Genomic DNA, 26994 nt, shown 5'->3' with positions numbered 1-26994 from the left:
TATTACCTCCAGAAGTCTTGGTGGCCATATTGGATCCAGGCGGCCATGATGCAGGAGTGACTGGGCATCTCTCCCACCCCACTACCCACCAGAGACCCTGGTAAGCCCAAGGGATTGGGTTGTGGGTTGGGGGCCTTGCAGCCCACATTTGTTTTGGAGGGCCTTTGTCCCCAGGGGGAGGTCTCTTGGGGAGGCCCCCACATGGGCTCATGCCTACATGTGGGGGCTTCCAGGGGGGTGCTACCGTTGTGAAGGCTTTTGGAGATCGGTGATAGTGGAGGTGGAGGTTTTGACTGCTTTCAGGGGTTGGGTGACGGTGGGAGGGATTGACTGCTGTTGAAGGCTGGGTGATAGTGGGGATTATGGAATAGTGTTTTTCATAATGGTGAAAAGGCATGCATTGGGATAGGGCAGCGATGAGGTAGAGCACTCCGCTATAGGATCAAGGAGCAGTGATTTTAGAAAGCTGCTCCCACATTTATGTGGGAAGGGAAAGTACATTTCCCTCCCACATCTAGCTTTCTGAAATTGCTGTGGAAACAGAGGGGATGGGATGTGCAGCCCTGCTCCTTTATTACAAGTAAAATAGTATGAGAATTCCACACATCCTGACTTTGATGCTGAAATTCCCTCTGTACATCTTTTCTAAAATGCCCTTCCACGCATACAATTTAATCACCTGCGTTGGCACTTAATGCGGTGACTACACCGTTTCAAAATCAAGCCCCCTTGATTTAGAGCTTCTGTATATATATATTAAAAATATATATACTAGATATAATGCTCAGATCCACTTTTGTGTTTAAGAAGCATGATGCAGATCATTAAGAATTTATATGTTGCTTCTGGGGATTTCTACTGCTGTAATAAATTTGCATAATTGCCAACTAAGGCAAACTGTACTGGATTTCCTACGTTGCCAGCTTCTGGCTTTGCATAATGAACTTGGTGAACACTGAGAAATATATTATTTAAGAAATCAAAATACATGGTAAATGACCACGAAAACAGACCATCTGACCCCAGTTATAACGTTTCTCTCAGCTGTCAGCCACAGAATGAGACCACCTACAAAGTTTTTCAGTGATTTCAGAGATAAGAGACTGATCGTTTGACCTTATGTCAATACTCTTTTGGCATCTCTGATAGAGCTGTTTTTCTAAATTAATCAAGGTGATCTCCTATGTATGAAATTTCGTACCCTCAGCACATATCCAATATTATCAATTAAACTTGTGAGTAAAGGATTGTAGTATAGCCCCTGAAGCAGCCCTGTCGGGCGAAACACGGCCTGTGTCGGGCTATTTATGTATATATATATATTCAGGTTTTAATAATAAATTACTGTTTTATTTTTGCGATCTGCTTCATTTGTTTTCCATCTTGGAGCTTGCAGACCGTTTTCCCTTCTGTTTTCTAGGGAGCTGGGTATGACATTTGAGGCTGGCATAGAGACTGGCAAAAAAATTTTTTTTAAATTTTTTTTAGGGTGGGAGGGGGTTGATGACCACTGGGGGAGTAAGGGGAGGTCATCCCTGATTCCCTCTGGTGGTCATCTGGTCAGTTTAGGGCACCTTTTTGAGGCTTGGTCGTGAAAACAAATGGACCAAGTAAGGTCAAGTAAATGCTCATCAGGGGCACCCTTCTTTTTTCCATTATCGTCTGAGGACGCCCATCTCTTAAGCACGCCCCAGTCCCGCCTTCACCATGCCTCCGACATGCCCTCGTGAATTTTGGTCATCCCCGCAACGGACTGCAGTTGAGGGCGCCCAAAATCAGCTTTTGATTATGCCGATTTGGGCGACCCTGTCAGGTTCTCAGGTTCAGAGCCCGCGGGGCCGGGCTCTGGAGCAAACGTGAGCCCTTGGGCTGCTGCCGAGGAGTGACAGCAGCAGGCAAAACCCACCAACCAACACTGGGCAAGCACACCGGCAGGGACTGCAGGCACTGCCCAGCGAACTGGAACACATGGACTGGAATCTCCCGGACTGGAGGACACAGGACTGGAACACCGGACTGGAGCACACCGGACTAGTCCACACTGCTTCACCTGCACTTAGCTACTAAGCCCCCCAGGAGTTGAGCTCCTGGGTTTGAGTAGCCGGCAGGACTTACTGGATACCGGATGACACAGGGACCAGGACTGGAAACAGAAGTGCTCCTAAACCTAAACTGATCTACGTGCTCCCAAGCCCTAAACCAGCAGGAGTGTTCCTAACAGTAAACTGACAAAAGGACTTCCTAAGCCCTATACTAAACAGGAGCTCCTAAGCCCTGCTCAAGAAAGGGACTTCCTAAGCCCTAAACTAACAGAGCAGGGAACTAAACACAAAGCTAACACAGGTGCTACTAAGCACCAAGCTACAAGCAGAGCTCTACACTAACAAGCTAAACACAAAACTAACAAGCTACCTAAGCTGCTCTAGCCAGCTAGATACAAAACTAACAAGGTGCTTCCTAAGCACTACTCTGGGAAGCAACCAGAAGAGCTCCTAGCACTAAAAGGGAAGACAGGGGAGCCACAAGGAAAAAGCAGGGAAGCTAACACATAGCCAAAAGTGCTTCTAAAGCACCAAACACCAACAGCAAAGACTGCAATGCTCCCAATAGCACAAACACCAGAAGTACTTCTAACAGCAAATTCTGCAGTGGTCCTAACAACACCAAACCCTGAAGTACTTCTATCAGCAACAGAGCTTCCAAAGCCCTACACACAGCAATGCTTCCAAAACCAAAAGGGAAAAGCAGGGGAACCAAAAAGGGAAAAGCAGGAAAGCTAAAACACTAACCTGGCCCTTAGCAAAAGCAAGCAGGGAAACTAGACACAAAGTCAGAAGTGCACACTGCATCACCCTACCTAAAGCAAACACCACTGTTGCAAAGGCTCTGAAGGAAACAACACCACTTCCTTATCAAGGCCCTTCCCTGATGATGTCACACTCCCTAGACCTAGGCAAAAGCACACTGACCCAGAGAGGCCCAACCCACACCAATGCAACACCGTGAAGCACTTGAAGCCAGTACACCCAAAGAGAGGTAGAGCTAACTCAGTCCACCCACACAGCTGTAGTAAAGTAAAACAATTAACCCCCATGCTGCTGGAAGCTGCCAGCACAGAGAGACAGAGCCAGCTCAGAAAGGACAGACAAAAGAAACAGAAGCCAGCTAAGAAGCTGACCCCCAGGAAAGAGGTAAGTTTGAGAGGGGTTCTGACCCCAATCATAACAGACCCTAAGAGAAGGACACCCATCTCCCGATTTGTGTCGAAAGATGGGTGCCCTTCTCTTTCGAAAATGCCCTTGACTGTGCACTAAGGACCAGATTCTATATGCCTGCTGAAAAAATACACCTAGGCATATTCTATAAACTACACCTAAATTTAGGTACGGCTTATAGCGCATTTCTGCGTGACGAAATGTAGTTGCAGGAATTACACCAAGTAAAACTTGGTGTAAATACCGGCTACTAAGTTAGGCGCAGAGCAGGTGTATCCTGTATCAGTGCGCATACATTTTAGAAGTGCCCATGATCCACCCATCACCACACCCCTTTTTCAGTTTTGTATCTTAGAATTTGCACTCAGAACTTTACAGAATACACTTAGTAAGTTCTGCATGTAAATTCAAATTAATGCCAATTAATGTCAATAATTTTATTTATTTATTGCATTTGTATCCCACATTTTCCCACCATATGGCAGGTTCAATGTGGCTTACATATTGCTAAAAAGGCGGTTACAAAATTTAAATTTGTAGAAGTCTAGTACATAATACAGAAGTACAATAAACGCTTAGGTTGATATATTAGCATATTGTGAGAGAGGTTAATATTATTGTTTTCCATTTCTGAACTTTTCGTGACGTATGTATGGTGGTATGGGATTAGGCAAATCCAGGTGGGAAAGACTTCTTGAAAAGAATTGCATGTGAAGTGGCAATTATCAGCGCTGATTGGCTTGCAAAGGCAATCGAGATGCACACGCAATTCAGAATATGACCTGATTTGCGCATGCAACTCCGGTCACTCTAGAATCTATAGAAAACATCTAGCAAATGGTCATTTTCAAAAAGAAAAGATAGATGTTTGTCTGGTTCAAAAATGGCCATGCTCAGCACTTGATTTTTGAACAACTTCAGTAAAACGTCCAAAATCAGATTTAGATGTCATATGAAAAATGCCCCTTCACATGTACTAACGCCCCAGTTTGTCAATGTTCAATCATGACCTCAGTGAAACACCTGTAAAAGCAACAACTTAAGACCAGTGGCGTAGCAAAGGGTGGGCCTGGGTGGGCCAGGCCCACCCACTTTGTGCTCGGGCCCACCCAGTAGCAGCACACCTATAATGATTCCCTAGCCCCACCAGCTGAAAACTTCCAACTACTGTCCCTCCTGCATACCTTGTAAATAGCAGATGGGCATGCAGGTGAGACAAGGAGAGACCAAATCACCCGTGGGACAGGGAGGGGTTCTTCTGCCCACCCATCTTGAGTCCAGGCCCACCCAAAGTTGGGTGTCTGGCTACGCCCCTGCTTGAGACAGTGCTAAAAATAAAAACTATTTCCTTCTGAAGCTTGCAGCTCATAGAATTACTCACCACTGCTCTCTCTCTTTTACTTTACCTCACTTTGCCTTTTCCCCATTGTACTTCTAAGACATTAATAGTTTGACCCCTGACCTGCTATGTTTTTATGTAGATTGTTGTAAGCCACATTGGGCCTGCCCATGTGTGGGAAATTGTGGGATATAAATGCTGTAAATAAATAAATAAATAGTATCATATGATCTTTGAGGTCTGAGGTAACTAGAATGGAGGTAGAGATTGACCAGTTGTCTCTTGTTGGTCAGTATTATAGGACAGATGTACCAGATTCTGCAATGCCTGATTAGCAGATTTTCAACTCTCTGCTCCTTTAAAGTTTTGCTACCAAAAATGGCACTGAGTGCTTAAGTAGGGAACAGTACATTTCCTCATAAAGTCCCAGGAGCCAAGCTTGGGATTCTAGTCATGTTATCATTGGTTTCTATATTTATAATAGTCTTTCCAGGGAAAAAATGCTGGGTTAACCTTCATTTAAAGTTGAGAAAAAGACTGTGCATAACAAAAATTTGCTGACATCTCAAGAAAGTTTGTATGCAAATGAGCACCTGATCCTTGCCGTACACATCTCTCTTACCTTTGAACCAGAAAGATTCTTTGTCCAGTTCTGCATCCTTCGGGGCAGTGGTTCTCAAGACAGTCCCGGAATAGTCCCTAGCCAGGCTGATTTTCAACATATCCACCATGAATATGCATGGAATAAATTTGCATGCAGTAGAGGGAAAACATGCAAATATCTCTCATACATTTTCAGTGTGGATATCCTGAAACCGGACTGGCTAAGTGGTACTGCTGGATGCGTGAAAAAATTCTGCAATAGGGATTTCTTAATTAACTTGAGCATTTAACTCAGGACTCTGTCTTGAAGGCTGCACACTGGTTTGGGTTTCAGCATAATCATAATGAATATTCATGAGAATCATTTACCTTAATTTACATAGCTTGGTTACCATGAAAACCAACCCATTTGTGGTTTTCCAAGATGCATCCTTGACTTATTGATTCGATATTTCAGCTCTGCACATTGATAGCACTCAAATTTAATTATGGATATAGATGGGGAAGGGAAGCCACTTTCAATAAGGTAGATTAAGACAAATATCTTTTTATTCAACTGGGTTCTGGAAGCACATGGAGAAAAAAATGCCTTGTCCATGGTTGCATGGAGAGTGAGTAGCAAAAAAAATCAAGACCTTGTGTTCCCAGATGTTGCCTGTATGGTAATCTAACCAGTACTCAAAAATCTAGAAAAGCTGGAGAGCAAAATCTAAATAGAAACTACAACAAATCCAATAATTTGCTCTTATATTGGCTCCCACTCATTACATGCAGAAGATCAAAATGATTAACAAAAAGAACTTCAACTCCCTGGGGTACCTCAAACAATGGCTAAACCCCCAATAACGGCTACTATCATGGGTTCTAACCAACCCTCTGAACCCAACTGCAAGGGAAACAATTAATCAAGAGAAAAAACCTTGCAGCAAAAAAAAAAAAAAAACGGAGGACCAATCAAATCTTCAAAATATTTAATGTAATGAGTGAGAGTCTATATATTGCAAGAAAAATCCACAATATCAAAAAATGCAAAACTGTGCACAGGACAAAAAAAAAGATAGACTTAACCACCCAGGTGGTAATCTTCACATCTAAGTTCTTCTGGCATCCAACCGGGGCTTGCTTCTAAGTTCAAAGTCTGATATTTCACTGTGCCACGTTGCAATCTCGACACAGAGGGACCCCCCTGTTTCGCATCTGCCTCAGGAGGATGTAAACCGTAGGAAATTTATCAAGCTCATGTTATGGATTTTTCTTTAGGATGTACTGAGTGGGAGCCAATATAAGCAAATTGTTCAATCTAACCAGTACGCCATTCTTTCTCCTATATTACTTTGGATAGCGGCAGTAGATCACAGTACTCTGGATTCCAGTCTCCTAATGAAAATTATGTTAGTTTAATTTCTCAAATTATCTACAGTTAGAGATGTTTTTCTAAACGTGGTAACCATCACGGTTCCTTAAATAACTGATTGCTATTGATCACGATGTTGTGTATCATAGTTTTCTTTTTGAGCGGTTTGGTGAAGGTACCCAGCAGAAGACGGCCTTTGGAAAATGGGGTTTTTAGGATCCTAACAACAACACAAGAAGAAAGTTCTCCGCATAATACACCAAAAGAAGTCCAGAGAGGAGATGGCAAGAAACGGAGGCAAGACCACAACTCAAGGGGGTCCTTTTACAAAGGCACGCTGAAAAATGGCTTGTGGTAGTGCAGGAAATAAAAAATATTTTTCAGATGCGCGCCAAAATTGAAATTAACGCAAGGGCCACACAGTAACCGGGCGGTAACTCCAATTTGGCGCGCGGTCAGTGCACCTAGGAGCCTACGTGGCTTAGTTAAAGGGCCCCCAAGGGAGGAGTTTTTACTTATTGACCCGACATGGCCATGTTTCAGCACAATGACTGCATCGGGGTTGTTGTACTAATAAAACCAGAATCTAATGTGACACTCACAGTGCAGATGTATCTCAAGAAGTATCTCAAAGCTTTAGATGTTGCAATGCTCTGATGGAAGAAAATAGCATTAGAGACCCTGACGAAAGAGTTCTGAAAGAGCGCTGGCAATAGGGGAGTGTTAAGTAATGATAAGTCACACTTTCTTCTGCTCTTCGAAAAACTGGTGCTATATTAATTTTTGAGGTTCATGGACATTCCTACCTATTTGTTTTTGAATTGATAAATCTGGATTCTGCTGCGGATATTGTTGTTATTTTTTGCACTTACTAGTTCCTTTGAGGACCTGCTGTTTTACAAGAAACTTCTAAAAATATAAAGATATTAGATAAAAATATTAAATAAAAAGTAAATGATTGCGAGGGGAATGTTGAGGAGTCTTGATGATGTAGAGAGCTTTTTAAGTGAGACAAAAGTGTCAGCAGTTCTCACTGAAACGGAGCTCGGCTGTTCGTCAGCCTATATACTGAATTCTTCTATTCCCCTTTACATATAGTTAGGTTTTGCATTTGTCAGCAGGTTCTTGGTTATCTATTAAGTTATAGCAAAAACATTTTTGGGTGGGACTGATTTTTTATTAGATTTCCCTCTCCATTGAAGCAGTGGCGTAGCCAGACTGCCAATTTTGGATGGGCCTGAACCCAAAGTGGGTGGGCACAAAATTTTCTCTCTACCCCCCTCCCCCAGCAAAATTTAGTCACGCTAATCAGATGCATTTGTCACACAGGGTAAAGTGCTGCTTTTCAGTGCATCAGATTTCAGAAAATGTATTTAATAGCCTAACACCCTTTTCAGTGAGCTTTCAGAGGCCAAAACCTCCTGCCTCAGGTCAGTATAATGCTGTTACGGTATCCTCGCCTGACCTAAGGAAGGAAGTATTGGTCTCTGAAACTTCATTAACACAGGTACCATATTACTTTATCCTAAATTAAAAATAAAATTAATTTCTTTACCTTTCTTGTATGGCCATTTACCTTTTCTCATTGTGTCGCTCCCAGTCTCTAGATTCTGCTTTCCTTCGTTTTCGCTTAACTCTTCTGCCAGGGTTTCCTGGCCATTTCTCATTTTTCTCTCATTTTTCTCTCCTTTTTCTTTGCTTTCTTCAATATTTTTCTGCCTCTCTCTCTCTCTCTGTCCTGATTTAATTCATTCTTACTATCCATTCTTTAATTTCCTTCATCTACTTATGGCTTTTCATCTTTTACTCATACTTGTTCTCCCCATGCCCCTTCCTCTTATTCTCCAGTCTTTCACTACTCTCCTTTTCCATCCAGCAGCTCTCTTTTTTCTCTCCCCATCCTTCCAGTCTCCCCTCTCTCTCCCCATCCTTCCAGTAGTCTCCCCTCTTTCTTTCTGCATCCTTCCGTCCAGTGTCACCTCTTTCTCCCTACCCTTCCATCCAACGTCTTCCCTCTTTCTCTCCCCATCCTTCCATCCATCTACCCTCTTTCCTGATCCTTCAATCTAATGTCTCTCTCTCCCTCTTTCTAACCAGTGTCTCTGTATCACTCTACCCTTTTCTGTTCAGTGTCCCTTCTCTCTCCACATCCTTCCAGTCTCTCCCCTTTCTCTCCCCATCCTTCCATCCAGAGTCTCTCTCCCCATCCATCCGTTTTCCCTCTTTCTCTCCCCATCCTTCCTTCTGTTTTCCCTCTTTCTCTGCCATCCTTCCATCTGTTTTCTATCTTTTCTCCCCATCCTTCCATCTGTTTTCCCTCTTTCTCCCCATCCTTCCATGCTTTCCCTCATTCTCTGGGGTCAATCAGTAAAAACCGAAACACGGACCGTGTTGGGTCCTTAATAAAGTTTTTTTTGGAGCATCTTACCCCTTATCTTGGATTGGTCTCTTGAAGTTATTTTTCCACCTTTTTTTTTGTGTTGGACTTTTGTGGAAATTTTGGACCTTTCTTGTTTTTCCCTCATTCTCTGCCATCCTTCCATCTGTTTTCCCTCTTTTCTCCCCATCCTTCCATGTTTTCCCTCTTTCTCCCCATCCTTCCATGTTTTCCCTCTTTCTCCCCATCCTTCCATGTTTTCCCTCATTCTCTGCCATCCTTCCATGTTTTCCCTCTTTTCTCTTTTCCTTGACGAGGCCCGCCCTGCATGCCAGCGCCAGCCCCAGCCCCAGCTCCCATTGCCGGCCACTGCTGCTTTTCCTGTTGAGCAGCAGGGTCAGCGCTACAAAAAGAAGAAGCACTAACGGCGCTAAGGACAAAAAATGTTTAAAAAAAAAAAAGCGCGGCACCGGCAGGCACTGTCTAGGCAGCCTTGAGGCATTGGCTGCTGGCTCACAGGCTCCTCCCGTCTCTTACGTTACTGCCCCTGCGTCGCTCCAGGGGCAGTGACGTAGGAGAAGGGAGGAGCCTGCGAGCCAGCAGCCAATGCCTCAAGGCTGCCAAGACAGTGCCTGCCGGTGCCGCACTTTTTTTTTTTAAACATTTTTTGTCCTTAGCGCCGTTAGCGCTTCTTCTTTTTGTAGCGCCGGCCCTGCTGCTCAACAGGAAAAGCAGCAGTGGCCGGCAATGGGAGCTGGGACTGGCGTTGGGTGGGCCTGGGCTGAAATTGGGTGGGCCTGGGCCCAGCCAGGCCCACTCGTAGCTACACCCCTGCATTGAAGCATCACAGCATCTAAAGCTTTAAGATAACTTCTGCAATGTGAGAGCCATATTGGATTCTGGTTTTATCAGTACAATGACCCTTGACACAGGCATTATGCTGAAACATGACTGTGTTGGGTCAATTAATAAAGACTCCTCACCTGAATCTGTGGTCTTGCCTCCATTTCTTGCCGTCTCTGCTCTGGACTTCACTTTGAGGATCTTATCCACGCTAGCTGAAGATTGCAATTACTTTCATGCGATACATACATATATCTTCCTGAGGGTGGAGAACGGGCAGAGTGGGAACAGGATCATAACTTAAAGGTCATGTATCAAACAATATGTGCACGTGTCAATCCTTTACAAAGGCATGCTGAAAAATGGCCTGCGGTAGTGTAGATGCGTGTTTTGGGGTGCGTGTAGAATCATTTTTCAGTGCACCTGTAAAAAAAAAAAAACCTTTTAAAATTTTTGCTGGAAATGGATGTGCAGCAAAATGAAAATTTGGGTCTGAGACCTTACTGCCAGCCAGTGACCTAGCAGAAAAGTCTCACGCAGTAACCGGGCAGTAATGACCTATACGCATCAAATGCCACTTGGAGCGCATCCAATATGCACATCAGAAAATCGGATGCGTGTATCAAATATATGCCAAAAATTAAATTACAAGAGCCACGCAGTAGCCAGGTGGTAACTCCATTTTGGCGCACGTTGGGCACGCATAGACGCTTACACAGCTTAGTAAAGGGGCCCCAAAATTAGTCCTGTTTCAGATCAGGTATAACTTTGTGTAGGAGGTTTCAGGGAAACCATTTTATAAAAGGCCCTTTGCACACGTGTTTCCTGTAGGAAATAGGTGTAGTGTAAGCATCTTTCTGCTTTTTAGAGGTGCAATTGGTTAATTTGGCCAACTAATAATTCAATGTGTGTGCAAATCATATGTTTGTGCATTCACTCTGCAGCTCCTCAGTACCTCTCTACTCTCATCTCTCCCTACATTCCTCCCAGGGAACTCAGTTCACTGGGTGAATCTCTTACCTGCACCCTTCTCCTCCACCGCTAACTCCAGACTCCGTTCCTTTTATCTTGCTGCACCATATGCCTGGAATAGACTTCCTGAGCCTGTACGTCAAGCTCCATCTCTGGCCGTCTTCAAATCTAAGCTAAAAGCCCACCTTTTTGATGCTGCTTTTAACTCCTAACCCTTATTCACTTGTTCAGGACCCTTATTTTATCATCCTCACTTTAATATTCCCTTATCTCCTGTTTGTCTGTCCTAATTAGATTGTAAGCTCTGTCGAGCAGGGACTGTCTCTTCATGTTCAAGTGTACAGCGCTACATACGACTAGTAGCGCTTTAGAAATAAGTAGTAGTAGTATATACCTACAAGTTGTCACTTTGGCCAAATTTTAATCAATGATGTTTTCAGGAGCCTACGTGTCCAAAACCAACTCTTTCAAACAGCTCCAAATCCCACACTTATGTTTAACCGCCCATCTTTCTTAACTTTTCCACTTAATGCTTTTATTCTTTTAATTCATTTTTTTGGGAACCTCAGCGGTGCTCATTGCTAATGCCTGTGAGAAACAATGTATCTAGCACCCACGAAGAGGTGGGTGCTAGATACATGGCTTCTCGCAGGCATTAGCAATGTTAAACTAAAGGAAATGGGATTTTCATATTGTAACACTGCTACCAAGGACATGGCAGGAGTGTCAGATTTTCCATAAAATTGTATGTGAATGCATTTTTTTTCTAATGAGTAAATCAATTCTTTTCTCAGCTTCTATTGTTATTGGAAAATGGTGGTGTGAGATGGAGCCCTGTCTAGAAGGAGAAGAGTGCAAGACGTTACCTGATAATTCTGGATGGATGTGTGCAACTGGCAATAAAGTCAAGACCACCAGAGTGAGTTATGCCTATTTGAGGTGGGGGGGGGGGGGGAGGGAGAAGTGGAGTTCGGAGTGTAGCTACTACTACAACAGAAAACATGTTGGGGTAAATATTCAGTCGGTTGGCAGTGAGCGCTTTGCTGACTGCCACCGGCATTATTCCTGGATATTCAGGGGTCCTTTTACAAAGCATCGGTAAGCCCAAGGCAGGCTTATCACACGCTAAAACGGACCTACCTCTGGCCCAGTGCGACCACTGGCAGTAGTTCCTGCCCAAGAGTGTGCCGTTTCCGGCATGCCGTAAAAATATTTTTTCATTGCGCGGTGCTAACCCGGTAGTAATCGAGCATCACTGCGTGCTACCCAGTTACCACCGGGTTACCGCAGGAGCCCTTACCGCCACCTCAATGGGTGGCGGCAAGTGCTTCCCACCGTATGGCCACGTGGTAAGAGTTATCTTGCCGCATGGCGATTTTTTTGGGGGGGGGGGCTTTTTACCCGCTGCAGTAAAAAGGGCCCTGGCGTGTAGGAATAATGGTCCCTGCTGCTACCTTTTTCCACAGGTTAATAAAAGGACCCCTCAATGCTGGGCCATGTCAGGGGCTTTGGCATTGAATATCCAGTATATGAGGTGTTGGCTAACACATTGCCAGTTAAGTCAATATTCAGAACTTAACTGGCCATGGGCTGCCGTGTAAAGATAGGACTGTGTTTTATGTGGTCAGATTTATGCAGTTACCCTGGCTGGTTAAGTACCGAATATCAGCACTTAACTAACCAAGTGGTGACTCCGCCCCCAGAACACCCCCAAATTATCCAGTTTTCACTGAGGCGCTCACCACTAATTATCAGTGGCAGTAACTGATTAAGTGCCACTAAAAATTAACGGATAGCCCTACAGAATCGATTTAACCAGTCAATGGCCATTTCTGGCTAGTTAAATTGTTCTGAATATTGACCAGATTGGTTATTCTTTCTAGGCACTCTAGCCTCAGTAGCGATACTCTAACCAAACGCCACAGATCTGCACTCATCAACATTTCATTTATGGTTTCTCTTCGTTCGCTGCTGATTCCATCAGAGCTGTACATTACACTTGGTCATTACAATTGAATATCACAACTGGTTACACTGTGACCCCTGAGGCAGGCACTTGTTGCTGAAACATGGATCCGTGTTGGGTCCTGCAGCTTTGTTACATCACTCTCTGATGTACTTTATATGGCAATTGGAGAAATATTGGTTTGATTATTTGGTTTGTTGATGATTAAAAGCATTTTTTTTAATTGTCATTGACTTCTAGTGCCTCTGCTCTCCTCTGTTGGAAAACCATGGTCCATCCCTACTCTGTTTGCCTGTTTTGCTTGACTTTACATAGGGTGACACATCTCCTTTTTTTGTGTCAGTTTTGTACATACCATGACACCTTACTTTCTAATTCTTCTTATTCTTTTACCTATCTATATGTTACATCTTTTCTTTTTCCTTCACTATCAATTAAAATGTTCTATTACATACTGTGTTGATATTGTAAGTAGTATACTACACCATACTTTGTATTAATTGAATATTTTTACTGCTGTAATTACCTATAGCTCATGTTTGATCTATTCTTACTGTATACCGCCTTGGCAATGGGAAACAATTGGAAATATTTCTGTATCTTTCTGCCACATTTTCTTGGTTTTGGACTGCATTTATTGGTACTTGAGGATCTTCTCTCTCGCAACACAGTTCACAGAGTAATCACTCAGGACTTAAACCTCTGTGATTAATGCTGGTCTGCTGTTTTTTCTCTTTTGTCACTATGTCCAGTTTTCTTACATACTGCTTTTTATCAGTTGGGATTGAGATGACCCAGGTGACCATAACTTCTTCATTTTCCACAATTCTCTTAGAGTCAGGATTTCAATGCGTTTCTGATACAATAAGGTTGTATTGTTTACAGAGTTTCCAATAGAAAGACCTGCCACCTTGTTGTACCTTTCTCTGTAAATATTTTACACCATCAGCACTTCACAGCCAGCCATGAGATGAAAAACTGTTTCTAGTTCTTTCTTACAGAATCTACAACTATCAGTTGTACCAGAGTTTTCTATACTTGCTGGGAACCAGCTTGTCCATACTCCACTGTCCTGGGCTGCAACTATCAGTCTCTCATCCTTAGGTTTCAGTTCTCCTCTCCTTAACCATTCATCTGCCCAGGCTTGATCCATGTATGGCTCCTGGAATAACACTTTATATTTCCCACTGTATTTGTTCATTTTCCACTTGTCTTTCCTTGTCTGTTGATCTACTTCTTTAAAGAGCTTTTTCTCCTGTTTTGCATATTCTGTTGGTTCCTTTCCTGTACTTACAGGTGGATTCTCATTAATTCCTTCTACTTGTCGGAATGTCTGTCTGTTTTATCCCAGGGCAATTTTCCCTATGTATGTACTCATGTATTTTATAAAATGTATATGTATCTCTTAACTCCTATTCCCACTCCACCCAAACTATACCCCGAGAATGCCCATGTGTGGTCCATAACAAGGTAGAGACATTCTTTCAGTCGTAATTATATGCTTTACTCAATCTGCTCAAAATTCTGCTGCACAACTTGTATTCCACCAGCGTCGCTATGCTTATATTAGTCCTCTTCTCAAGTCACGTCATTGGCTCCCTATCCATTTCTACATACAATTCAAACTCCTCTTATTGACTTACAAGTGCCTTCACTCTGCAACTCCTCAGTACCTCTGCACTCTTATCTCTCTCTACACTCTTCTCCGCGAACTCCATTCATCAGACAAATCTCTCTTATCTGTACTCTTCTCCTCCACTGTCAACTCCAGATTCCATTCCTTTTATCTTTCTGCACCATACGCCTGGAATAGACTTCCTGAATCAGTACGTCAAGCTCCAGCTCTGGCCGCCTTCAAATCTGGGCTGAAAGCCCACCTTTTTGAGGTGGCTTTTAACTCCTAACCCCCTATTCACTTGTTCAGTACTCATGTCTGTTTTATTACTCTCACCTTATCCCTTATTTGTCCTATTTGTCTGTCATGATTAGATTGGAAGCTCTGTCGAGCAGGAACTGTCTCTTCATGTTCAAATGTACAGTGCTGCGTATATTTAGCTGCACTACAGAAATGATGTGGTAGTAGTAGTAGTAAGGGTAATGCTTTATAAATTACCCATTCAGATGCAATAATCAAAGTTATTTCCACAGGTAAAACTGTTCTACCCACGCAGTTGCCCATGACTTCTTTTTAGCCATGATTTTTGTGGGTTTGGTAGGGTAATTTTACAAGAAAACATAGAGAGGCATAATTGAATGGCGCTGGCCATCTATATGGCCGGCACCACAAACAGCAGTCTCGAACCGTATTATCGAAAAAGATGGCCGGCCATCTTTCGTTTTGATAATATGGTTCGGGCCGGCAAAATGTCAAAGATGGCCGGGTTTGAGATGGCCGGCATCGGTTTTTGCCGATAATGGAAACCGAGTCCGGCCATCTCAAACCCGGCCAAATCCAAGGCATTTGGTCATGGGAGGGGGCCAGCATTCGTAGTGCACTGGTCCCCCTGACATGCCAGGACACCAACCGGGCACCCTAGGGGGCAATACAGTGGACTTCAAAAATTGCTCCCAGGTGCATAGCTCCCTTACCTTGGGTGCTGAGCCCCCCAAATTCCCCCCCAAACCCACTCCCCACAACTCTACACCACTACCATAGCCCTTAGGGGTGAAGGGGGGCACCTACATGTGGGTACAGTGGGTTTTGGGGGGGGGGGGTTGGAGGGCTTAGCACTTACCACCAGAAGTGTAACAGGTAGGGGGGGGGGATGGACCTGGGTCCATCTGCCTGAAGTGCACTGCACCCACTAAAAACTGCTCCAGGGACCTGCATACTGCTGTCATGGAGCTGGGTATGACATTTGAGGCTGGCATAAAAATGTTAAAAATTTTTTGGGGTGGGAGGGGGTTGGTGACCACTTGTGGACTAAGGGGAGGTGATCCCCGATTCCCTCTGGTGGTCATCTGCTCAGTTGGGGCACTTTTTTGAGACTTGGCCCTAAAAATAAATGGACCAAGTGAAGCCGGCGAAATGCTCCTCAGAGCCGGCCTTCTTTTTTCCATTATCGGCCGAAGTCGGCCATCTCGTAACCATCTCGTAACCACACTCCCCGTCCCGCCTTCCATACCCTGCTGAAACGCCCCCTTGAAGTTTGGCCGGCTCTGCGACGGAAAGCAGTTGAAGTCGGCGAAAATCGGCTTTCGATTATACCAATTTCGCTGGCTTCAGGAGATGGCCAGCCTCGTTCAAAAATAAGCTGGATAGATGCCTATGATCCTTAACAGAAGTGCTGTTCCAGTTTGGGACGTCCATATTGCATGGATGTCTAAATCCCAATTTTACAAAGCTGAGATATGAACATCCAAAACTGAAGAATATCCATATGACAAAGGAGTGTGGTCTGGACATGTTTTGGGTGAGACTAGGGTAGCTGAAAATATAGATGACAGTTTCCCATTTCAGAAAGGAAATAGACGTCTATGTTCTAAATGATGGATGTCTAAATTAAGACTTGCTACCCAGGACATGATGATGTCAGATAAGTGCTTTGAATGAGCAGCGCTGCACTGGAGGGATTAAGATAGTTCACCCCTTAATCTCCCAGTGGTTAATGTCCCCCCTCAAAGCAGAACTGGCAAGGGATACCAGGCTCTGTGATAGTTTCAGGAAAACTGGGCATTTGTGTTTCTAAAATGACTCACATTGACATTTATGTTTCTTGCACATGAACATCTATGTTGTCATTTTGTAACATGGACATTCCCCATTTATATTTTAAATATCTATTTTTTTTCTAAAATGGATGTCCTTGCCATGCGTAAACAGCACTTAAATGTCAATTTCCTCATGTATTTCAGAAGAGGCTCTACATTATCAGAACTTCAAGCATCTCAACTTGGATGTCTTAATTTCCAATTTGAAAGTCCTTTCTAAAATGCTACTCCATATGCCTTTATAAAATCGATTACAAATGGGTGCCTTCTTGCCCTCTCAACCTAGGCAAATTGTTCAAAAATTAACCTTTATATTATTATGCTAAGCAAAATGAAAAAAATGCATATTTTAATGAAAATAAACTACTGCTTTAACTTCTAGGTAAGCCATATTAAATTTCAAAATTTATTTAAAGAAAACATAACAGCTGCTTCATCTGACAACATATTTTCATATATGAAAATGGATGATAACTGATTCAGAGAACATTAGCTTAAGCGCAGTTGTTGGTGTTACTATGCCAAGAAGATGAACAATTTTCCTTAGCTGATTATAAATTTTTAGAGCATCAGCGCCTTTGAGACTTCATCGCACATGCCTTTCTTCATCCCTAAAAGTTTTTTTTACATTACATTTCTAGAATATTTTTCATCAAGTTTCTGTTTTCATCCTAGTCAGTTTCACTGAGACCCTAAGGTCTGTTTCCACAAATGTATCTGTAATATCTCCAAACCTTTACCCAATCTTTAATCATGTCATTGATGTTTCCCATCTTATTGCAAATGACAGGTCATCCATAAAAAGAATTTTTATTGTATTCTGATAACTTTCTTATATTTATAGTCTAATAGAGCAGACATATTTATGAAAAAAAATGCATTAATTTATCAGGGCTGCTGGGAAAGGCTAGAGCTGTTCACCTTGAGTAAGAAGGTGATGGGGATAAGCTAATATTGAATAAGGATCTGCTATGAATAAATTTGTAAAAGTGATTATAAATGGTAGATGGATATGATGCAACCAGAAGGCTGAAACTGATCAAGGATGAATTGACTTTCGAATAAGAAATGTTTTGGGGGTTTTTTTAATATCCTGCTGATATAGCTCTAGAATAGACTGCAGTAATATCTAATTGAGACATTTCCTTGAGGGATGTTAAATCATAAGCTACAGTGGCATAGTTCAGCTGGTCGATATTCAAAACTATTTAATCATACAGGAACAGCTCCTGACCGGTTAAATAGCGTTTTAGCGCCTAACCATGGACATTCGGGGGGGAGGGGGATTCTATGTATGGTGCGGATCTCTAGGTGCACTGTATAGAATCCGGGGATCAGTGGGAGATAAATGGCTATCTCCGCTGAGTATTCATGGTTAGAGGCTAACCTCTAACCCCCAGATTCTATATAGCGTGACAGAAATTGCACGTGAAAATCCAGGTATATTCCGAATTTATGCATGCAGTTTAATTATTTAACAAGCCAATCAGTGCCGATAATTGACACCTAACAATTTTTGACTAATTGGCATTAATTAGAATTTACATGCACAACTTGCTAGGCGTATTCTGTAAAGTGGGGCACGTAAATTCTAATGTGTGCTGCCAAAAAGGGGGATGTGGCCATAAGCATGGAATGGGCAGGCCATAGGCATTCCGAAAATCTACATGCGGGGTTATAGAATACACCTGCTCTACGTCTAATGTAGGCACCAGTATTTATACCTTGTCGTAAATGGATGCCCCTAGAGTTAGGTGCAGGCATGGCCACTAGGTGTATACTATAAACTGGCTAGGCATAGTTTACAGAATACGGCTAGGTGGAAATATTTTCAGTGCCAATCTAGCCCTAAACTGATATATCGTGCAACATAGCCAGATAGGCGCCGATATTCAGCACCAAACCAGCTATGTTTAGCGGTTAAAATAGGCCAGATAAATAGCAAGTCTATCTTTAACCACTAAGGGCCCTGTTTACTAAGCAGCGTTATAGGCGTGTTAACATTTTTAATGAGCGTTAACCATGTAGATGCCTACAATAACCATTTAGGCACCTACATGGTTAGAGTGCACACTAAGTGTAGGTGTGCTAAAAACACTAACGCACCTTAGTAAACAGGGCCCTAAGGGACTTCCTATATAATAATTCTCACCTCCAACGTTCTATGCGTCTTGCTGCCTGTGTTCATGGCTTCTTCGGAGTTGGTCTGCTAGACTCCGTAGCCCAGGCTGACGTCACCTAGCCATTATGGAGGAGACGAGGGAAAGGAGACACGATTGGCTAGCAGAGGGAAGAGGGGAGGAGCTATAAAGACAGAAGTGGCGAATTCGGATGCATCAGGGCTGGAGGGAGGAAACAAGGGAAAGGAGACACCAGATTGGCTAGAAGAGGGGAGGAGCCACAATGACAGGAGCAGCGAATCTGGACGAGTCGGGGCCGAGCCAGTGTGAGGCCAGCTGTGACATGGAGCGCCAAAGAAAATAGCAAAACAGCCCAGCCTGCGTGTGCCGGAGGTGTGCGCCGCGTGGCTACGGCAGCCCAGGCTCCATGTATGTTCCCCAATTACGCCGCCTGGACAGGGGTAGGAGGGAAGGAGGGAGGGGGGGCATGACCCTGGAACTGGGAGGGAGGGGTGCCCCTGGCACACACTCTCATTCTCACACACACACTCTCTCTCTCTCTCACAGACACACTCGCACCCAGTCTCACTCTCTCTCTGTCACACATGCACATTCTCTCTCTCTCTCTCTCACACATGCACATTCTCTCTCTCTTTCTCTCTCTCTCTCTCTCTCTCTCTCTCTCTCAAACATACACACTCCGAGGAAAACCTTGCTAGTGCCCGTTTCATTTGTGTCAGAAATGGGCCTTTTTTACTAGTATTCTATAAAGGTTATGCTCCTAAATTACAAGCATACTCTATGCTCCAAAATAGATTATGCTCCTAATTTATGAGCATAAATTCAGGAGCGTAAATTATGCTCATAAATTAGGAGCATAACCGTTATAGAATAAGGTCCTAAGCACTTAACCCATTGGGCGCTGAATAACAGCCTAACCGGTTAAGTTGCTGCGGTCAAAAGTGAAACCGGATATAGAATGCCAGTTGCCAGATACGGGCCGGCATTGAATGCCATGCACCCTCACGCCAGCTAAATATCAGGGAGCTAGTTACTAAAAATATTGATGGGTGCTGCAATCAGAAGATTAAAACGTGATCAATGCGAATAAACTTATTGTGTGTAAAAACAATGTAAAAATATGCAAACAAGAAGATAACCTGATCCTTTGTGTCTGTATGTTACAGATTCATCCAAGAACCTAACACCAAGCCACATGGAAATGGTTGAGGACAGCACTTAATTATTGAAGATACCACATGGAAACTTTAACCATCTCATGCATTCACAAGCCAAATGGATTTCTTACTTGCACTTTGACCTCTTAGCAGATACTGACAGTGGTTCACTATCATGAAATAACAATGTCGTATAACAATAGACTTCAGAAGGGAAGATAACATTTACCTTTTGGGAAAAATGTTCCATACTGAAGAATCATGGCGTGAATCACCATGCTGCAAATTCGGAGCTACAATTTGCAAAAAAAATATATCATTTTAAAAATAATACCTTCCCTTCCTGATACTTTTTGCTGCAGCTTATGCCACCATTTTTTATAATGGGATCTGGAAGATGCCTGACCATTCCAGAGACGAGATGCCAATTCCAATCAAAACTTTCTGCTTCGGATCAAGCACTTAAAAAGCTAGTGATATTTAAAAAATTTTAAATGTTGAATCAAGAGCTTCCTTTTGTTTCTACCTGAATATTCAAGGAAAATATATTGATTTTTTTTTTTATTTTACCCGTCTACAATATCAGCATGCTGGCTTTGCTTACATAATCATTATTTATACTTGGTGGATAAACCATCTAACAATGTTTCTAGCCTCTTCTGAAAAAAAATATTTTTAGTTATTGAACATAAAAATATAAGGAAAAAAAGGACAGCTCTCCCGAAAAGTACTCTGTGTTATTAAGAGTCTGGTACAGGTTTGAAAGACTGTGGCCTCTCTTTCTAGTACAAAATGTAAATAGACCATCTCATGACTTTGTACAGCTGGTATAGTTTAAAGAAATCTCTATTCCCGATTGCACTTTTGCACTGTTTATTTGAAGATTATACTTTCAAATTTCAAGGCCTGATTTACTAATCTTTTTTTCCCCCATAGATACAGAAGGGGTAATTTTAAGACATTTTACAGGTAAAATGTGCAAAAAAACAGTTTTTTATAAAGCTGCCTAGTATATGCTTGCAAGCGCCTAAGGAAGGTTATCTTGGAAGCCCTACTCATGATTTACATGTATACCAGCATTTATATGTGCATTCAAGAAATATGGAAAACCCCTGATTTTACAATTGGGGGATTTACAAGTACAAAATTGTGAATATGTGCATAGGGCAACAGGATGTGATTTGAGTAAGATTAGGGTTGAGTGAAAATTTATGCCTGCACGCCAAGATCAACGTTAGGATTTACAACTGCTCCCGGGCACATTTAGGGGCCCTTTTAATAAGACGTGTAAGCTGTTACGCACTTAAAATGTGCGTCAAATTAGAACTACCGCCCAGCTAGCGCATGCCCTGGGTGGTAATTCTAATTTCTACATGTGTCCAAAAAGCATGACAGAAAATCATTTCTATTTTCTACCGCGTGGCAGCTAACTGGGCGGTAATCGACAGTGTAATGGCGCTGATGATTGCTGCCTGGTTAATGCATGAGACGTTACCGCTAAGTCAATGGGTGGGGGTAAGGCCTCTATCCCAAAATGGACACGTGCTGATTTTTATTTTCCACACATCCATTTTCGGCAAAAAAAGGCCTTTTTTGCAGGCGCTCTGAAAAATGGACCTGCGCATATCCAGTACATTCATCTACACCAGCGCAGGCCATATTTCAGTGCTCCTTAGTAAAAGGGCCCCTTAGAAATTGTATAAGTGCTTGTTTTGGGCTGGGCTCTACATGAATAATTTGGGGAAGCTGCCTCCTTAATAACCCTCATTCCCCCTCCCCCCCCCCAATTCAATTGTGCTGTATAATTGCGGACACTTTTTCTAATTGGGAGCACATAGATGTGTAGGTTTCTAAAATTTCAAAGCATACAAATCTGTGTGTCATTACTTACACATGTATGTTCTGAAATACCAACAGCTCTTAGCGTGTATGCTGTCTGTTCAGGTCATAGACGTTGGCAGTTCCAGAAAAGATGCTCCTGGCATAAATAGCTGGAATGTAAGTGTCCATTTCCGAATGTATTTTAGAAAAGGCTCAACACCTACAAATCTTTTTCTAAAATACCAGCAAACACAGACACATCCAGACCTGGGCGTCCCAATTCCAATTTCTACATTCAATCTAAAATGGGCTTATATCCTGTATGCATCTAAATTGGAGGACTTCACAGGGCAAGGTTGGGGAGGGATTAATGATTGTCAGAATTTAAAAAATACGAGAGTAATTTCTAGTCATGAATTGCCTAGTCAGGAAAAGCACATAGGCACATATGATTATGTTGCCTTTGTATTTTAGGCCCAACACACGCATCTGTAGAAAGTAGGCACAAGTTTTTATATCTATTGTGACCCTAAAACCCATTTTACATTGGGCTTTAGGATGTTCAGGTTGGGACATGCATAGTTTCTTAGATATTATACAAAAGATTCACTGAGGGGTCTTTTTACTAAGCTGCGGGGGGGGGGCATTTTTCCCGCGCACCACGGCCCTCTTTACCGCAGCGGGTACGAAGCCTCCCCCCCCAAAATGGCCACGTAGTAAGATAATCCTTACCGTGTAAGAGGGGCGTAGCCAGACATCAACGGGAAGGGGGGTCCAGAGCCCGAGGTGAGGGGCACATTTTAGCCCCACCCCGGAGCTGCTGACCCCCCACCACCACTTTTGACCCCCCCTCCCGCTGCCGCCAACACTCCCCCACCACCGCCAGGTACCTTTGCTGGCGGGGGTCCCCATCCCCGCCAGCCGAAGTCCCATTCAGCGCCTGTCTCAGAGTCCGGCACGTTCGCTGATCTGGATTCTGTTTCTGCGAGTCCTGACATCCTGCACGCACATACGTGCAGGACGTCAGGACTCACAGAAACAGAATCCAGATCAGCAACATGCTGGAGACCGGTGCTGAAGAGGGCTTCAGCTGGTGGGGGTTGGGGACCCCCTCCAGCAAAGGTACCTGACGGCGGCGGCAGGGGAGGGTTGGCGGCGGCAGGGGGGGGTCGAATGTGGCGGGAGTGGTGAAAGCAGGGGGGCCAGGGCTAAATCTGCGGGGGCCCATGCCCCTGTGGCCCCACCTAGCTATGCCCCTGCTGCGTAGCCATGCATGGGGAGCACATACCGCCACCCATGGCAGTAAGGGCTCCCACGGTAACCCAACAGTAAACATTCAGGCTTGCAGCGATGCCCCAATTACTGCCAGGTTAGCACCATGCTAGACAAAAAAGATCTCTGGAGCGCAGGAAATGGCCAGAACTACCGCCAGCGGCCACATTCGACTGGCAGTAGTTCCGTATTTGCAAGCGGTAGGGCCGCTTTGGGCCTACCACTGCTTTATAAAAGTCTACAAAATAATGAGCAGAGTAGAGCGGACAGATGTGAAGCGTTTGTTTACGCTTTCAAACAATAATAGAACCAGGGGACACGAGATGAAGCTAGAATATTGTAGATTTAAAACAAATAGGAGAAAGTATTTCTTTACTCAGCGTGTAGTTGGACTCAGGAACTCGTTGCCGGAGAATGTGGTGGCAACGGCTGGCCTTACGGAGTTTAAGGGGGGTTTTGACAGATTCCTGAAGGAAAAGTCCATTGAACATTATTTTTTTTTGGGGGGGGGGGGGGTGGGAGTTGCCAGGTTCTTGAAGCCTGGATTGGTCGCTGTCAGAGACAGGATGCTGGGCCTGATGGATCCTTGGTCTTTTCCCAGTATGACGGTGCTTATGTGTTTATGTACCCCTGAATGTGGAACCTTTTGAAAAAAGGGAAATATACATGTAGCTTGCAGCGCATCCAGCAGAAACAGCCATTTTAATCAGCAACACATTAAAAAAAAATAAACAGTATGACTAGGGGATTTGGACATGCAAGTTGTCAGCTTATTGTCATGTAGATGCTGATTGTTCAGCCGCAGTTGAATCTGTTTTCCAGCACTAAGGGCCCCTTTTACATAGCAGCGGTAAGCCTAACGCGAGCTTACTGCTTGCTAAAAAGGAAGTACCGCAGCAGCCCAGCAGTAGTTCCCACCGCCAGCATGCAATCATCTCTGGCACTTCAAAAATATTGTTATTTTTGCAGTGCTGGTGTGTACCCGGCAGTAATCGGGCAGTGCTGCGTGCTGTCCAGTTCAGGGGCGTATCTGTGCAGGACATCAGACTCAGAATTTGAAACTGAAGGAAGCTTTGCTGTAACAGAAGAGAGGACCTCGGCTAGTGGGGGTTGGGGTCCCCCGCCAGCAATGGTAGGCGACGGCGGCGGGAGAGGGTTGGCGGCGGGAGGGGGTGGAGAGGGTCTTCGGTGGGGGGAGTCCAGCAATGGCGGGGGGGTATCGGCAGCGCCAGGGGGGGGGGCTATAATGTGCCCCCTCACTCTGGCTGTAGCCCCCCCTCCTGCTGAAGTCCAGATACGCCTCTGGTCCAGTTACCTTCAGGTTAGCATGGGAGCCCTTACTGTCACCTCAGTGGGTGGCAGTAAGGGCTCCCCCCCCTGAAATGACCGCACAGCAAGTTCTTCACTTGCCACATGGCCGTTTCCTGAAAAAAAAAGAAAGAGCTACCTTTTACTCGCGGGGGTAAAAGGGGGCTTCAGCGCGAGTCAAATACATGCGCCAATGCAGTCCCCCCTTTTGCCACAGCTTGGTAAAAGGGACCCTCAATAAGAGTCTTGTGACATTAGTTTGAATGTGTGAACTTTTGCATGTTATCATATTTTGGGCTACAAAAAATTGTTTTGATGGTTTAGAGCACTTTATGGACCCGCTATAATATCATTGTTGTTTTGGGAATTTAAAATTCCACTACGCGGGACCCCAAGGATGTGTGGTTTGAAGTCATGTAGAAGCGATTAAGCCAGTCAGACTCAGTTTCGCTCACAATGAAACGAGGCACCTGTTGGTGCACACTGAGGGGTCCTTTAAACTATCTCTAATAGTCTTTGTAGGCTTGTTGCTAATCCCCTACAACAGCGCATGTTTTAAGAGGTCTGATACATAGCATAAAACACAGACTCCCCCCACACCCCCGATATTCAGTGCTATTTAAGTAGCCAGAGTGGCTCCAGACCAGTTAAATAGTGCTTAACCGGATATTCGCCAGTATTGAGCAGGCGATAACCAGCTATCCCCTGCAGAATATCCCTGGTTAGTGGCTATAAGATAGCTGGTTGTATTGCCTGCTATCCACTGATTTTTAAAGCCAGTTTAGCGGCCATATGAAAACATGGGATAGCTTTGGTTTCTGTGGTATAAAATAGTTTTATAGTTTTCTAGTGCAGGTGAGGGGCATTCCCAGCAGTAATCAGCAGCGAACCCATGTTGGCGCATGTTGCAGGATTACCACATGAGTAGCACTTAAACCCTTACCATTAGTTAGGTCAATGGGCGGCAGTAAGGGCTTAGGCAGGAAACAGCCATGCACTACCTTTAATTCTAGCACACTGCCATTTTCTGCCCCCCCCCCCCACCCCATTAAAAAAAAGCCTTTTTCCCAGCTGCAGTAAAAATTGGCCCAGCTCGCACTAAAAACAGGGCCCACACTACCGCAGGCCACATTTTGCCATGGCTTAGTAAAAAGATCCCTTAGCCAATTATTTTACACACAAATCTCGATCCATGCCCAAAACTGAGTGCCTAACTTTGAAAAACCTATACAGAATCTGGGGGTATATAAGCTAAGCGAGTATAGGCGGAATGTTGACAGTTACATGTGCGTGTACATTCCATTCTTCACGTTCATGCATGCACATGTTAGCAACTGTGTTGTAGAATTTACCCCCAAGCGTCTGTGCTTCATTGTATTTGGGGCAGTTTTCAAAGACAAAGTATGCACATACTTTCCCTTTATAAATTAGGTACAAGATCTGCAGATAACTAGATGGGTTGTTTGAAAATTGCCTCCTCTGCTGTCAGAAAAAAAAAGGCTTTGTAAATCTAGCCCTGAATGTCTCCAAACGGAATTTTATTTTGTGTGCTTGACAAGATTTGTCTAGATTTTGCATCCTGTCCGATGCTGCAAGCATCTTCTCTTTGCAATAAAATTGCAATATTCATAACACTTCCGGTGGAACAGGAGAATTAAACATATATGGCTTCTGAAGGTTTGATATATTTGGTCCTGTGTTCTCATTTCTTTCTCGCTTGCAAATTTTGCCTGTCTTATAAAATATACCCTGCTCCCGTTGTTACTGCTTCAGCAAAGACCTAATATGTGAGAATGCTCCCATAGGTGTTCTCTTCTCTTTCACATCTACTGCTTTAACATCCAAAGCATTTTTATGTCTGGAAATGTCCATTTTAGTGCAATTTAAAATTCTCAGCTGAGCCAACTGTCTTGAATTTAATTACAGTAGGATTTACACAGAAGCCACAGGGTGTTGGTAAGACTTTACCTGATTAAAGTAACAATAACATAATGACTTCCTGCCTCTAAAAGTAATTTGTACATTTGTTAAGACCAAAATTAGCCTGAAACATGACTGCTTAGTCTTTTTAGATGGTTTCATGCTAAACCTGCTGGAGAAAATATTCCTTAAGTCAGCAAATAAATCCAGATGTAATGTTAGCAGTAATCTTCGAAATGTCTGCATCCCTGTTTCTCAGGGTTGTTACTTCTATTGAATTTTCATTGAGAATAGTTTTATTCTTTTCCTTTCTTTGCATTTTTTTAAATAGAAGTGTGTGTTTCCAATCAGATATTGCAGGTGAACCTCACAATGTGCTACCCCTTTATTCTTCAAAATTATGGACAATGCAAGTACTTTCATATAATTAAGTGCCTATGTAAAATTTACAAAAAGGTGCCTATTTTATACAGACAGCACGGACATCTTGACACCCTAGGAAAACTACAGGTATGTACCCCTACCCCTCACTCCATAATGGCTCAAGGCCCTTTCCCTACCCCAATCACATCTACCATTTCCCCTTCCCTACTTTTCACCCTCTCTATTGCATTAATCATCTCTCTCCTTCTCTATTCTCCCCCATTCCATCTAGCATCTCTCCCCTTCCCTATTCACTCTCTTGTGGTGTGCAGCATCTCTCTCCTTCCCTATCTTCATCCCTCCCCATGTTGTCTAGTATTCTCTCCTCCTTATTCTCCATCCTTCTGGCTTCCAGCTTGCCGATACAACACTCATTGTGTCCAGAATGGGGACTTGAGCTTCTGTGCATGTTCAAGGCCTGCCAGATCCCATCCATTCTGAATTAGGAAGTTCAGAGGGATGGGACCTGTTGGGCCTTGAGCATGCTCAAGGCCCCATGATGGGCATGATGAGTGTTGCATCAGCAAGCTCAATGACATAATAATGCCACCACAGAGGTGGTAAATAAAAGA

At 43.7% G+C, this 26994-nt stretch overlaps 1 protein-coding gene across 1 annotated transcript in view; it reads left to right on the top strand.

Moving 5' to 3' along the window:
* TAFA1 (TAFA chemokine like family member 1) overlaps positions 1–20601 on the top strand; it is a 394848-nt gene extending 374247 nt beyond the window's left edge. The window contains exons 5-6 of the mRNA XM_030207877.1: positions 11498–11622; positions 19688–20601. Of these exons, the coding sequence (XP_030063737.1) occupies positions 11498–11622; positions 19688–19705 (143 nt within the window). The 3' untranslated portion in view covers positions 19706–20601. The remainder of the gene's footprint in view (positions 1–11497; positions 11623–19687) is intronic.
* The last annotated feature ends 6393 nt before the right edge of the window (positions 20602–26994 follow it).

This window comes from Microcaecilia unicolor, chromosome 6, assembly GCF_901765095.1.
Source record: "Microcaecilia unicolor chromosome 6, aMicUni1.1, whole genome shotgun sequence".
NCBI classification, from domain to species: Eukaryota; Metazoa; Chordata; class Amphibia; order Gymnophiona; family Siphonopidae; genus Microcaecilia; species Microcaecilia unicolor.
This window is presented reverse-complemented; position numbering and strand designations above follow the sequence as displayed.